Source organism: Ovis aries, chromosome 4 (genome assembly GCF_016772045.2).
Source record: "Ovis aries strain OAR_USU_Benz2616 breed Rambouillet chromosome 4, ARS-UI_Ramb_v3.0, whole genome shotgun sequence".
Taxonomy (NCBI): Eukaryota; Metazoa; Chordata; class Mammalia; order Artiodactyla; family Bovidae; genus Ovis; species Ovis aries.
In genome coordinates, this window is record NC_056057.1 from 76,523,144 (window position 1) to 76,538,139 (window position 14,996).

General features: G+C 51.3%; 1 protein-coding gene across 16 annotated transcripts in view; it reads left to right on the forward strand.

The window, feature by feature from the left end:
• The window catches only part of TNS3 (tensin 3), a 223,416-nt gene that overhangs the window by 132,626 nt on the left and 75,794 nt on the right, over positions 1-14,996 (forward strand). For all 16 annotated transcript variants that reach the window (XM_060415058.1, XM_060415061.1, XM_060415059.1 and 13 more), the window contains 3 exons: positions 3,836-3,965; positions 4,305-4,370; positions 5,309-5,413. In XM_060415058.1, the coding sequence (XP_060271041.1) occupies positions 3,836-3,965; positions 4,305-4,370; positions 5,309-5,413 (301 nt within the window). The remainder of the gene's footprint in view (positions 1-3,835; positions 3,966-4,304; positions 4,371-5,308; positions 5,414-14,996) is intronic.

Genomic DNA, 14,996 nt, shown 5'->3' on the forward strand with positions numbered 1-14,996 from the left:
GCCCTCCTAATGGTTTAGGGAGTGAGTTACAGTCTTGCCACCCTCTGAAATCATTTTTACCTCCAAGTGAAATCTTGGTTAGTGTTGGCCCTGGATGATGTAGGTGCTGTGACTTAGGACGGCAGCTACTAGGCTTGCTAAACCTTAAAGGGTGTGTGGTTGTGGCTCCTTGATGCCTGTGTAAACAGCCACCAGGCCCACCAGCAAAGTGGAGAGAAATTGCTTCTAGTGCAGATACTCTAAAATCTGAAGGCAGGGGATTGATGTGTTCTTAGAAACTCGCTGGGGAGACATAGGTAAATAAAACTGCTAATGCTGAAGGGATGAAGTGGGTATTACAACCTTCATCACTCTAATCTTTATAAAATGCTACTGATACTTTGTACCTTAAAAGAAGCATTTGGGGCACTTCTGTCAAGCAAAATGCTGCTGATTCTTTCCATGGAGTGTTAAGAGTGTGATTCTGGTCTCGTCACTGACACTACTAACATTTATTGGCTTGGATGATGAATCATTACTGACTCTGCGGGAGGTGCCAGAGGTAGGGCTCCACTGGGTGGAGGTGAGTTCATCTCCTCTCTGGTTGGAGCTGTGGGTCCCCATGCGAGGGAGATGCCTGTGGCTTTCTGCGCCTTCAGGAGATAGCTGGCCTCGTTCCTGAGGTGGCCAGGAGGACTGGAGCGGGTGGCAAGTGCAGCCGTGAGCAGTGGGAAGAAAACATGGTGAAACAGCAGGCAGGCTGTGGGAAAGGCTCAGGGCTCTGCCAGTGCCGCTGGTCAGGAGTCCCCGGAAGCCCCTCAGGCAGGGCACGTGTGTGCAGAAGGCGGGTGCTCTGTGGCAGTGGGATACCCTGCTCTTCCTTCCACCCTGAACCCTTGTCCTGTGAAAAACTAGTCTTTAGACACTAGTCATGCAGGGCCTGGGAGGGTGTCTGCGCCCCAGGACAATTGAGAGCAGGCAGCCAGGGGGCGGGGAGGGGAGGGTGAACCCATCTGCTGTTCCTCCCCTGCTCCAAGGCACATGGTGACCTCTGCCTCCCCCCTCCTGGTTCCTGGAGTGGGCTGGGATTCATGTCTGATGAGTCACCCTCTGTGTGTGTGTATGTGTGTGTGTGTGTGTGTGTGTGTATTTGTGTATAGCTGCTGTGATGAGCGATGGTGAGACCAGAGGTGGGGAGACCATCGAGCACCTTGGGTTCTGGGAAAGGTGGGGGCAGGCCTGGGGGCTCCTGGTTGGGATGAGCTGTGTACATCAGGAGCTGGCTGCAGGATGAACCCTTTAACTCAGAGCAGGAGAAAGATTCCCCCAAAGGGAGCTGTGCTTGAGGGGCATCCTCCCCTGCCCTTAGGCTGTCTATGCTTCTTTACGAGCACCTGTGATGCCCTGTGTCCACCAGGGGCTCTACCTGCCCACAGAACCTGGTGCCAAATTGAGGGAGGGGAGCTACCGTGAGGCATGACCCTGTGGGCTGGCTTGGGGCCACTTCCGTCAGGGGCTGTCAGCTTCTGGAGGGAGGCCTTGTTGTTATCTTGCAGCCTTGTTTCCCCTCAGTATTGATAAAGACTTCAGAGTCAGACTGGCATGTCCCTGAAACTCTCTTGCCTTTTCTCCAAGTCTTCTCCCCCTTTCCCTCTCACTTCCAGGGTAGCAGTGGAGAAAGGCAAACAGAGAGGGTGGGTCCATCATCCAGCAGAGATAGGTGTGTGGGAGCATGTCCCCTCCATGGGGGTCTTGCTGCAGCATGTGTGGGATGAGGCCCTCTGCTCCGCTGTCAGTGTGGTGCAGGGGCCTTGGAGGGGTGAGAACGTAAGCAGCATCTCGGGAAGGAAGGCTAGGGGCACAGCCTTTGGTTGGACCCTGCTGAGGAGCCAGAGACCCCGGATGAAATGAGAGAGGACTTGGCGACTGGAGATCATTTGCTGTTGGAGAGTAAATGGAAGTTGTCACATTTCTGAAGAGTTCTCGTGGGCTGGTTCCATATGCCAGCCCTGGACAGGGGCGTGGAGGCCAGGCCTGGGTCTGGATTCCCACCAGGAGTGTGCACAGGCCACCTGGTGCCTCCCGCATAGTGAACGTGGGGCTTGTGTTTGTCAACATGAATCGCTCCCCTTACGGTCTGTGTACATTTCTTCATTTATTTATCAGACTGTTTCCTTGTAGATAGCACAGAGGTATATGACTTTGGGGTTTGCCCTAGGGGCTGAAGCTCCTTGGGTCTTTATTTTTTCTCTTGAGTGATGGTTCTCTGGTTACTGAAGGCCTGGTCCCATCACTTCATGGCAAATAGATGGAGAAATAGTGGAAACAGTGACAGCCTTTATTTTCTTGGACTTCAGAATCGCTGTGGATGGTGACTGCAGCCATGAAATTAAAAGACACTTGCTCCTTGGAAAAAAAGCAATGGAAAACCTAGGCAGCATATTAAAAAAGAGATCACTTTGCCAATAAAAGTTTGCTTAGTTTGGCATAGTCAAAGCTATGGTTTTTTTCAGTAGTGATGTATAGATATGAAAGTTGAACCATAAGGAAGACTGAGCGCCAAAGAATTGATGCCTTTGAACTGTAGTGCTGGAGAACGCTCTTGAGAGTCCCTTGGACAGCAAGGAGATCAAACCAGACAATCCTAAAGGAAATCAACCTTGAATATTCATTGGAAGGACTGATGCTGAAGCTGAAGTTCCAATACTTTGGCCACCTGATGCAAAGAGCCCACTCACTGGAAAAGAAAGACTGTGATGCTGGAAAAGATTGAAGGCAAGAGGAGAAGGGGAGGACAGAGGATGACATGATTGAATGCCATCATTGATTCAATGGACATGAGTTTGAGCAAACTCCGGGAGATAGTGAAGGAAAGGGAAGCCTGGCGTGCTGCAATCCATGGGGTTGCAAAGAGTTAGACATGAGTGAGTGACTGAACATACACCCAGATCAGTCACCTACAGCATCTCCTGAATCATTGGTCTGGACCATGCTTGCTGGGACTGCTTCTCATTGACCTGGCACAAGATATCTGAAGCCCATCTCTTTCCGACCTGAGTCTTTTGTGAGCATGGCTGCCTGTGAGATCCCTGCACCTCCAGCCTCCCTTCCTCCTGGGCATGCGCAGTGCAGGGCGTGGCTTCCTCCACTCTGAGTGTCTGAGGGCAGAATCTAGGATGCTTGTGGGCTTGAACCCCTGGGGACCCTGGAAAGGAGCTCTGCCCTACTTAGGAGGGAGGAAGGGCCCTCTCTGCTGTAGTACACCACTCTGCCGTGGCCTTCCTGCCCTCCTCATGGGCAGCCCTGCTCTCAGACCCCTCAGGCAGGGGGCCCCCCGTGGAAAGGTGAGAAATGGTGCCAGGGCCCCTCCTCCACCCACCCTTCCCTGCCAAGTGCCCGGAAGGGGTGCTTTTACCCTGTGTATTGGCACCATCACCCCAGAGGCCTGAGCTGGTCCCAGAGACCTCGCGCCTCGGAGCCACAGCCTGAATCCAAGTTACATCCCTGGTGATTCTGGAGACTGGTCTCAAACTGTCATTTAGCACGTCTTGACAGCCCAGCTGTGGAATTTATATTCCAAGGCCTTTTCCCTTTCTCTTCCTTCTCCCTTCTTGCCATCTTTCTCTCTCTCTCAGTTATAGCACACAACATAAGTATTGAGCCGAGTACAAAAAGTAATGACTGCATACTCCTTTCACCAGAGCAGAAAGGCTTTAAGGTAAAATGTGGAGTATTTAGATGAAATTAGGAAAAAGAGGCTGCGCAGTTTCATTCTTCAGATGTCTTCCTGTGCACTCCCGCAGGAGCCTTCCTCGCAGGTGGGGCTCCCTGGAAAACACACCCCTTTTTATCCCAGGTGAAGTGCTACCATAAGAAGTACCGCTCAGCCACCCGCGACGTCATTTTCCGCCTGCAGTTTCACACCGGGGCTGTTCAGGGCTACAGACTTGTGTTTGCGAAGGAGGATTTGGACAGTGCGAGCAAAGGTGAGGTCCCTCCCTGGGTCCAGACTGAGTGTAGGGAGAATGGGCCCTCAGTGGGTGGCCCCCGGGAGCCTTATGTGTTCCTTTCACTGTTCTCCACTACTGCGCCCACCCCCACACCATAAACCAGCAGATTGACAAAATTATTACCAGTCTCACAAAAGACTGATGATTGTTCCAACAAAGAAAAAATCCAGAGAAGCAGTAAAAATGCTAACATTTTTCTCTGTCATTGGTGTGCTGTTGGAGATTTGGGAGTGGTGTTGCCCTGGTAGGAATATAAGGACAAAATTCATTTGTTGTCTTGTCTCCAAATTTGTTGAAATAGGATTTCTTTTTTAGATGACCGTTTTCCTGATAATGGGAAGATTGAGTTAGTCTTCTCAGCCACTCCTGAGAAGATTCAAGGTAGGTAGAATGCAGAATGCTGGCAGAGGGGTGGAGGGGCTGCAAGATGCTGACCTGGTTGGGTGATGTGTATGCTGGAGTCTCTGTAGAACCTCCCACCTTTGCACATAATTGGAAAGATTTATAATACATTAAAAATAGAATATTAGACAATGGGAAGGTGTTAGCCTAGAGACAGTAGGGCCCAGGTAAAGACCCCAGAGATGGTGTGACTTGCCCAAAGAAGGGCCCAGAACTTCAGGATTGGGACCATGTCTCGATGCCCTGTTTACTTCTCCCCTCAAAAAGCAACCACATATTTTTAAAGAGGACTAGAAATATAGTAGAAAGACTGCAACTATTTGTGTGCAAATAGACTCCTTTCTTCTAAAAATACATTGAAAGAGAAAGCAGTGTCTTTACTGTGAAGACAAATGGCTCATTTCCATCACCGAGATTCCTATTTGTGAAAGTTTTAATTCAGTTTTTAATAGCTGTGGAAAAGAAGCACCCTATTTCTGTGCCCAGTGCCATAGACTGAGGCATGAATAGTTAAATGCAAGGCTGTGGGGGTAAGAATCCTCCTGGAAGCCTCGGAAAGGCAAGAGCCCAAACGCACCCCTCCCGTCCACCAGCCCTGAGGCTGCTCCTCAGGGTTCTGCTGGGTCCTTGACCTGCAGAGCCATCCAGATGATCCCCTTGTGCAGAAACGCATCCAGAGCACAGAGCCTCCCACCTGGTAGACAGAGGACGAGTGTTCACCTTTCCTTCCTGCCAAGTGGTTTGCACTGTTGGTTCAGTTCCAGCTCAGATTACTGGCAGGCTTGTGGGGGAGGGTGTGGATCTGGACTCTGTGCTGGCACTCAGATCCAGAGGCTCCTCTCTGCGTTGCTGGCAGGTGCCGGCTTGACTGGGACTAACCCCCTTTGTCCACCCCTGTCCCCTCCACCACCCTGCAGGATGTGAACATTTGCAGAATGACCACAGGGTGATTGTGGACTTCAACACAGCAGACCCGCTAATCCGCTGGGACTCGTATGAGAACCTGAGTGCAGATGGTGAAGGTGAGTCTTGTTACCTTGCTATCAGTTCCTGGAGAACAGAACCCAGGACAAGCAGTAGGATCGAAAATCTCCTTGCAGCCTGCTTGGAGGCTGTCAAGAGTCCACACCATTGTGAGTCTGAGGGCACTTGTGAGAATCAGGCTTGGTGAATTGGGTTGAGCTTTGACAAAGCTGCATAGTGATGGTCAGTTAGTGAACTTGTCATCTAGAAGCTTCCTCACCTGAAGCTGTATGTCTGTCTCTCCCTTGCCCTCCTGATTGCGGAAGGGGAATTCCTGGTGTCTGAGCACTGGCAGGCTTCCTACTGTTGGGGAGCCCCATGGGCAATAGGTATGTGGGTTCTATTTCTGTTTGCTCCTTACACTGGTGTCCAGGTTGTATGGCTGCGTCATTTAGTCGCTGTTTTGTGAGTCTGTCTCTCCCAAACATATTCTCTGTTTGCCGCAGGATCTGCAGTTTGAGTCACAGGTATCATGAAAGAGAAAAGGTATGAAGGGTGGCACCTGCCAGGTTTATAGAAAGAAGCCTCTGCAGGTCAGTGTCAGAGAGGAGGGATCAGACTTCTTCTAGGTGCTTGAGAACACGGCCTTTCATCTTTTTCAAGCACCAAATTGTGAACAGACCTGATTTGGGGGAGAGAGTGAAAACAATTTTGTCCAGTTAGTTCCATCCAGACATTAAATAGCCAAAAGCAAGTGTTGTGGTGATAACTCCACAGGTGCGCATCTTTGTGCATTGCTGGGATTGAAGGGACTGGCCGGGGATGTCTGTGTCTACTCAGGGTGTCAGGGCGGGCACGAGGCTCCTCCGCTTGTCCACTTGGAGAGTCCTGGGTCGTGTCAGTATTTCTGTGATACAGAGCATCCTGCTGTCTAGAGGTGAAGCCCTCATCACTCCTCATGGTCTCTAAGTGCTGTGTGTGTCGAGCCTCTGTACACACCTTGAAGCCCCATTCCCATGCCCGGTTCATTCACCACACTGCATTCCATTGAGGGTCTCAGTTGCTCTTGATGTTTTTTTTAGACCTTGCACATCTACTTTTTTTTTTTTTCCCCAAAATTGAAATATAGTTGATTTACAATATTATACAAGTTACAGATATACAACATCGTGATTCACAATTTTTAAAGATTATACTCCATTTATAGTTATGATAGAATATTGGCAGTGTTCGCTATGCTGTGCAATGTATCCTCATGGCACATTTATTTTATATGTAATGGTTTGTACCTCTTAATTTCCTACCCCTGTCTGAGCCCTCGTCAGTTACAGTTGCTCCCGGCGGAGCTCATGGAGGGTTCTGAGTTCTCACGGTTGTAGGTGCTGAGTGGATGGCCCCTGCTGCCAAGGCCCTGCAGACTCTTGCACAGCCACCTTGCACAAAACTTGCAGTTCCCCTCACGTGGAGTCATTATCCTTCCTGAGGTTCCCTCCATCTCCCAGCTCTCCAGGCTCCTCTGTGGGGTTGACCTGCATTGGTGAGCTCATTCCTCATTCCCAGTGCCCTTAGCTCTCACTTGGAGCCTCAGTCCCTGGCTTGGGTTCCTGGAGGAGGGCACCGGTGCCCCCCCCGCCGTCTCCTGTGAAGGCAGGGGGCATTGGCTGGTGGGAAGCAGTCTCAGCCATGCTTCCCTCAGGGCAAAACTTTCTGGGGTTAAGGAAGGTTTGGCAGCCTATGTTTTTGGCTAGAAAATGATGTCTTTTGGCCCTCCCTTCTATGTGCGCTTCCATTTCTAGTCCCTACTGGTTAAAACACACACACACACACACACACACACACACACACACACACACACTATGTGCGGTTCCATTTCTAGCTGGTTAACACACACATACACACACACACACACCCTGACCTAAACTGTGTTTATCTCTGCTCTCCTGGAGTGGACCCTCTGTAGTCCTTCAGTCAAGGACCTTGACCCCTTGTTATGTCCAGGCAAAGTGTGCCTCTTCCACCAGCCATGAACTCGTTCACGCGTGGACACTTGATTCCAGATGTCCTGTCTTCATCACAGAGACTCAGTTCTCTGCTCCCAGCTCTGTGGCCCAGAGGGGATCTGGGCTCCCACTGCCTCATCAGTATTTCATGGGACTCTCGCTGTCTCAAGGAGAGAAACGGAGGGTGGGAGCGGACAGTGGGGCAGCCTACAGGAGCCTCTCACGTGCTATTTATTTGATCCACGTAAGACCCTGTGACCCATTTTAGAGATAAAGGGGGAAATACCCAAGAGAAATCAAAAGCTGGACTTTGGTGAGGGGTCCTGGTAGCTGTCTGGGGCTGTGCACTGTTGGTGGTCACAGGTGAAACTGAGTGAGTTGTCGTGTGTTTGAGATCATGCAGGATGGAGACTGTGGAAGTGGGACACAAGTAAGTCTGGGCCTGTTTGACCCCAGTGCTATTTGGTGCAAACCTCATCCTTCCAGCTGAAGACCTGCTGGTCCCTGGACCAGAGTGAGGCCTGCAGCACAGCCCATGGTTGGGCACGAAGCCTTGTTGTGCCCCTCCTTTCCTCTGTTCCTGGCTTTAACCAATGAGTGTGTTTCTGGCCGCAGGTAAAGCTTGTGGATCCAAGGTTGCATAGACAGGGGCCGCTGTCCCCCAGGTTAGGGCTCTGATACTTCAGGTCACCGCCCAATAAACATTGGCCAATCAGAGTTGGCCTCCAGGCAACCACAGTGGCCCCAGAGCTCCATGGGGGTGGGCTGCAGAAAGGGGGCCTCTGATTTCTTATCACTTTTACAGTAAGACCCAGTCCTGTCACTGTCCCATGCAGGACGCTCTACTGAGCCGCCGGCAGTCGGGCCGCTGGTGAGGACAAGTTGGGTCCGGAAGAACTGGCCACAGGTGTGTGCAGTTATAAGCTCTGGATTAAGCTGTGACATTTAGATGTTGCCATTTGGTGGCGCTAGTGGTAAAGAAACCCACTCCAGTGTTCTTGCCTGGAGAATCCCAGGGACGGGGGAGCCTGGTGGGCTGCCGTCTATGGGGTCACACAGAATCGGACACGACTGAAGTGGCTTAGCAGCGCAGCAGCAGGAGTGGTAAAGAACCCGCCTGCCAATGCAGGAGACACAAGAGATGTGAATTCGAACCTTGGGTCAGGAAGATCCCCTGGAGGAGGACATGGCAACCCACTCTGGTATTCTTGCCTGGAGAATTCCATGGAAAGAGGAGACTGGTGGGCTACAGTCCATAGAGTCAGAAAGAGTCAGACATGAATGAAGTGACTTAGCATGCATGCACACTTTGAAAATGCATTTGAAAGTATTTCTCCCCAGAAACTGTTGTCAGGTGTTGAGATTTGGAAAAGCAAAGCATACCTTGGTGACTTATCCAAAAGAGGGTCCACTGGAATCCGGCAGATCAGACCTTAGGTCCTGGCTCTGCTCTCTGTCCAAGGTCAAGCTCCTCCCTGGCAGAATGGGAATGCTGCTGGCTGAGCTTCCAGAATGTAGTGGCTGCATCATCAGTGTCTGGCCACTGTAGCCACTCACTGAACCCTTCCACTCTGTACCCAGACTGGGAATTGCTTTAGATCCTGCATCCTGCAAAACTTTCCTTCACATTGCTTGCTTTGACGGTTCAGAGCAGAGTAACTGCTTTAATGCAGCCCCCCTGTCAAATGCCGATGGCACCTTGCTCAGATCTCAGGAAGCGCCCTCCTGTGCTCTCTTGATTTTAAGCCTCCAGCTCTGGCCTTGCAGGTCCCCTTCCAGGTGTGAACCCGTGACCTGGAGTTAATCCTGTTTTGATAAGGGATTTCGGGCAGTGATTGGGATGGAGAGCAATGGCTTCATCTAATCTGAAATATGGTAAAGCATCTGCTTACAATGTGGGATACCCAGGTTCAATCCCTGGATTGGGAAGATCCCCTGGAGAAGGAAGTGGCAACCCACTCCAGTACTCTTGCCTGGAAAATCCCGTGGACGGAGGAGCCTGGTAGACTACAGTCCTTGGGGTTGCAAAGAGTCTGACACGACTTCACTTTCACTTTCAACCTGAAATACAAGAGTCTCATCTTTGTGCTGGGAACCATAAAGTCCTTTGGGTGTTAACTTTTTGAAGTGGATTGGATCCTGTCAGAAGAGCGAGTGTGATGTTGGAGCCTATTAATGAGTCATAACTGGCCCTGAGCTGCCATCTCAGTGGTGTCAGAGAAATTGACTTGAAATTCATGTCATCTGGACGAGTTTGCACGAATTAGCCCATGTCAGCCTCCCAGTGAAAGGTTGCAGCTGCAGGCCGTGACCCACTTGCAGTTTATTTCCTCCTCTTGGGGACCCCTAGCCTTCCTACCTGAGAGGGTGGAGAAGGGAATGGCAACCCACTCACTCCAGTATTCTTGCCTGGAGAATTCCATGGACAGAGGAGCCTAGTGAGCCACAGTCCCTGGGGTTGCAAAGACCTGGACATAACTGAATGACTAATATACACACACACAGCCTGCCAGCGACGGCTGGAGGCCTTAAGAAGCATTATCCCAGGACAGCTAGTGGACAGAAGCACTGAGAGTTGGCTTGATTTCACTGGGGTCCTCGGCTCTCAGCCTGCCCACATCCCTCGAACTGTGGGACCCACCCTGGGGGGACCCACCCTGGGGGGCACCCACCGTGGGGGTGAGCATGTCCTGTGCTCTGGGGTAGGGATATGAAAGGCAGGTGGCTGTGGACATGCCCTCAGCTTCAGCCAAGGGCATGTTTATCCGCTCTCTCTTTCCTCCTTGATGGCCAGTGTCGACATTGCTTCTGCCCCTCGATGCTGCACCTGCTTCAGCAGTGGCTCCCTGGGCAGCCTGTCCGTGCCCTGCATCCTGGCTCTGGAGTGCACATCTCTAGACTCCGTCACTGGCATTCTGCCTTGGGGACCAGCACCTGAGTTCTGACTGCCAGTGGGTTCTCCGAAAGATGAAACTAGAAGTGGACCTGACCCCCCGGTCTCCCTAAGACCCCAAGTCACAAAACTTCTACACTAGTGTGAGCTCAGAGAGTGTGTAAATATGGCATGGCAAAGAGTTTGTTCCTGTTCCCTTCTTTGAAAGGTCTCACAGACTCACTTTTACCGAATTGCGTCTCAGTCGTGCCCCCCGCCTCCCCCGGCTTGCTCCTCTACCTCCCTCCCAGCCTGGATGCTTGCACATCGGCTACGTGGATTAAGCTCAGACCAAAACTGGTGAATTTCCTTCTGTGCCCTCCATGTGGAGAACTTTCTCAATAGCAGGCAGGGTTGCAGTATTCCCTGCAGAACCTGCAGGTGCCTTTCTGCCAAGTCAGGGCTCTGACACTTTGGCGACATCCCCAATTCAGGAAAGATTACAAGCTTCATATTAGCAACTAGAACCAAAAGCCTGAGGAGGAGAGGCCCGGGATGCGCATGCTCGTGGGTCCCTTCCTCCGCAGCACATACACGCATCTCGCTCCTCCTTCCACCTCTTGCCTGATGTGGTCTCACTATCACCCTGCCTCCCATCTCTTCAGACTCAACAAATGTAGGGCAGGGAGGAGAGGTTTCAGATCCCATGTTTGTGACTTTATCACATGCTACCTTTGGAAATTGCTGCAAACCGGAGAGAAAAGTTCCCTGTGAATTAAAGGAAAAGGGAGGTGTTTTGTAGAAGAGGGCAACTGGGAACATCCTGTATTTTGTCTCTTTAGAGACAGTTATCATGTGCCTATGCTTTATATTAAAAAAAGCGGGGGGGGGGTCCTCTGTCATTTGCTGTGATGCTCTCTTGGCAGTGCTGTGAATTGTGGCAATGAGGGGTGTTCTGGGGTCGGGCTATATGTACTGTAGCTCTGGACGTCCAAGCAGGCACCTCAGGAGGGGCTGGAGGGAAAGCGTAGTCCTCTAGAGGGAAAGGAGATTTGGATGGAGGTGAAGATGGCCTGCTGTGGGGTGAGGACAGAGGTACCTCTCCCAGCCTTGTGGTGGGCTGCTGCCGCTCCACGGTCCTGGGGCTGGGTCTGGCCAGGCAACTGTTACCACTTTCTAACTAAAGAACATGTCTGTCAGCTCCAAATGAAACCCCCTGGCAGTCACTCCCCAGCCCTCCCTCTCCCAGCCCCGGGAGACCACCCATCTTCCCTCTCTGTGGATTTCCCTCATCTGGACATTTCGTGCAAGTGGAATCCTGCAGTGTGTGGCTCTTCATGACAGGCGTCTTTCACGCCGCGTGATGACTTGAGGGTTCATTCATTTTTGGTACGTCACTCCTTTTTTTATGGCCGAATAATGTTCCAGAGTGTGACTAGACCTCAGTGTGCTGATCCATTCACCAGCAGGTGAGCATCTGGGTTTTTTCCTCTGTGGTTAATGCTGCAATGAACCCTCTTGTACACGTTTTGGCCTTAGGCTGTACTTTTATTGCCCATCTTTTCTGCTACTTTGTGAAATTTCCACTTCTTTTAGTCCTAGTTGGTTTCCTTTTCTGGTTATTTCTTCTGTCTTTATGGGTCTCACATTGGAATCACAGTGAACCTTCTGAGGGTCTCCTGTCCCACTTTGCCAACTACTCCCAGGAATATTCAGGAAACCCATCAAGTCTTTTCTGTGTTAGCTATGTAACCTCATGCACAAAATTCCATCTCAGTACAGTGGAAAGTTCTGAAGCCTGTCAAAACACTGAGCTGCAGAACTGCCTTTTGGCCACACATCAGCAGAGCCTCACAAGACCACGTTGTTTCGGGAGAAGTTGACAGGAACAGCCTGAATGGGCTCTGTGTGATTGAAACCCACAGGTAGGAGTGCAGGGAATATGACAGTGTTTTGGGCACAAGTGTTAGAGGCTGGCAACAGCATGACTGCCAAGATCTGAAGGCCTCGCTGGTGCCAGTTGCTGTGCATTCATGAAGGCTGTCGCAGCTCCTTTGTGAAGCCGCTGCCAGGACAAGGAAAACTCACCTTCCACCCCCCACAGTGGGAAATGAGCCTCATGAAAGGCCAGCCTCCTTTTGACACACAACTAGTCATGCAGGTTCTTTGTGTTAGAAATGGAGAAAAGAGACCACTGGCCAGTGTACAGATTTGTTTTCCTCTTTGTTGGTACCTTATTCTGTTGTTTTTTCATACAGTTGTCAGCTTCGGGGTGCAGAGGTCTGATTTTAAGACTGTCCTGTAGGAGACTGGGACCCCCTCTGGGCACAGCTTTGGCTATAACATGGCAAGGCCCATTGATCTCAGTCCTCAAACCAGATCTTTCAGATTTCGGTTTCTAATTTTTTTTCTTTTGATGTGAATTCTTTGAAGAAAAGTGTTAAGTAATCAATTAGTTGCTTCCTGTACTTCGCTGGTAGCTCAGCTGGTGAAGAATCCGCCTACAATGCAGGAGACCCCGGTTTAATTCCTGGATCAGGAATATCTGCTAGAGAAGGGATAGGCTACTCACTCTAGTGTTCTTGGGCTTCCCTGGTGGCTCAGCTGGTAAAGAATCCGCCTGTAATGCAGGAGACCTGGGTTCAGTCCCTGGGTTGGGAAGATCCCCTGGAGAAGGGACCGGCTACCCACTCCAGGGTTCTGGCCTGGAGAATTCCATGGGGTCACAAAGAGTTGGACGTGACTGAGCAACTTTCACTCTCTTTCAACTTAGTTGCTTGATTGCAGTGACAGTGTTATTTGCAGAGTGGGCACAGTCCTGTCAGTTCCCTTGATAGGAATGGGGATTGGTTAGGACCACTGCTGCTGCTGTTGCTGCTGCTGCTGCTGCTAAGTCGCTTCAGTCGTGTCTGACTCTATGCGATCCCATAGACACCCTCCTATCAGGCTCCTCTGTTCCTGGGATTCTCCAGACAAGAACACTGGAGTGGGTTGCCATTTCCTTCTCCAATGCATGAAAGTGAAAAGTGAAAGTGAAGTCACTCAGTCGTGTCCGACTCTTTGTGACCCCATGGACTGCAGCCTACCGGGCTCCTCTGTCCATGGGATTTTCCAGGCTAGAGTGCTGGAGTGGGGTGCCATCGCCTTCTCCGGGTTAGGACACTTACTGAGCACTAAACTGAGTAGACCTTGCACAAGAAGTGCTTTATGTCCCACAGTAAAACAGACGTTTTCTCCTGAGCACAGACATAACCTGTGCCTTAGCGGCCATTGGGGGTTTGCTGGAGACATCTGTGTCTGTGATGTGCTGACTATATTCCATCTCAGACTTACTGAGTGGTGACATTTGTGAGGGTTCCAGTTGTGCTGTGGAAACATGAAGGCGTCCAAACAGCTTTGCTTGTTTGCTCTGGTGTGTTACATTCATTTAAGGCTCAGAGCGTGTTGCTGTGCTTTGACCAACAAGCAGTCAAAGCAGAGGGGTAAACTGTTGGCTGAAGCCCACCTAAATTGCATGCAAAGAGACCCGAGGTGCAGAGGCGCTTGCTGGGCAGAACGTGGAAGTCTGGGTGTGCAAGTAAACACTGAAAGATGGGCCATGTGCAGTTAACACTGACAGTGAACTTGGCCACGTCGAGCTTGAAAGAGAGACACAGTCCCAGGACATGGAGACAGTAAGGTAAAGACTTCACAAGTGAAGACTGTAGCTGAAGGACACAAATGATGCTGAAACTGATTTCTAAACCGGAGCAGGTTGGTGCTGGCTCCACCCGTCAGTTTGTCAGCTGAGAAGTCTTGGGAGTGAACACAGGTCTAGCTGGGTGGCTCTCCAGTAGAAGCCTTTTCCCCGCCTCCTCAGCCTCCAGGGTTCAAATTTCATTAAACCTGATTGCAGGAAACCCCACCCCCGTGTTTACATTGCACTGGCCTTTTTTTGGTGGAACCAAAGTCCCTCTCTTAGCTAACAAGATCTTCTACCTTCTGTACTGCCTGGAGAGCAAGGCTGGGTCGTTGGCAGAGGAGACACACCCCCACCCCGGGATGCTATGTTCTGGGGTTGAAGGCTTCCTTCAGGGGTCCAACGGTTGTGGGCTAAACAAGCTACAGGGCTGTTTGGAAGCAAGGTAAGCAGGGAGTGTGTGTGTGTCTGTGTCTGTGTGTGTCTATGTGTGTGTGTGTGTCTGTGTGTGTGTCTGTGTGTAGCTTCTGCTAGGGGTGAGGATGTCCGGTGGTAAGTGATGAGCAGAACAGCAGCTTTAACCTGGCAAGAAGAAAGGCCAGGCAGAAGACTGTTTATTTGCAGGTGAGAGGAGTCTTAGCTGCTTCTGCCTTTGGAGGGTCAGCAATGGTTTGAGGTGAAGTTTATATGCAGAAGCTCACGGTCCGCTCCGTGGCTGGCTCGCTCAGGTGACTTCTCAGTGGGCCATAGGGCCTCCTGTTTCCTTGGCCAGCTGGGGCTCAGGCGTGTTTCCACAGTGACAAGTGCCCGGGAGGGAACCAGCTGCCAAGATAAGTGCCCTTGATGGGATGGTGCAGGCTGGGGTGTTGATTGGACAAGAGAGGGGGGCCCCCCATGGGAGTGTCCTGCCGGCGTTGTTTGTGCCTGTTGTCTGGGGGCACGGTCGCCATGGCTGGGACACGCCTGCCACAGCCCCACCGTGAAGCCTGGCCTCTGTTATCGCCGCATTCCGGGCCTCACCCAGAGGACTGCCAGGAGCGCTTGGAATCTGTGTGGCTCCAGCGTCCCAGACGTGGGCCCTGCTGTTGGCA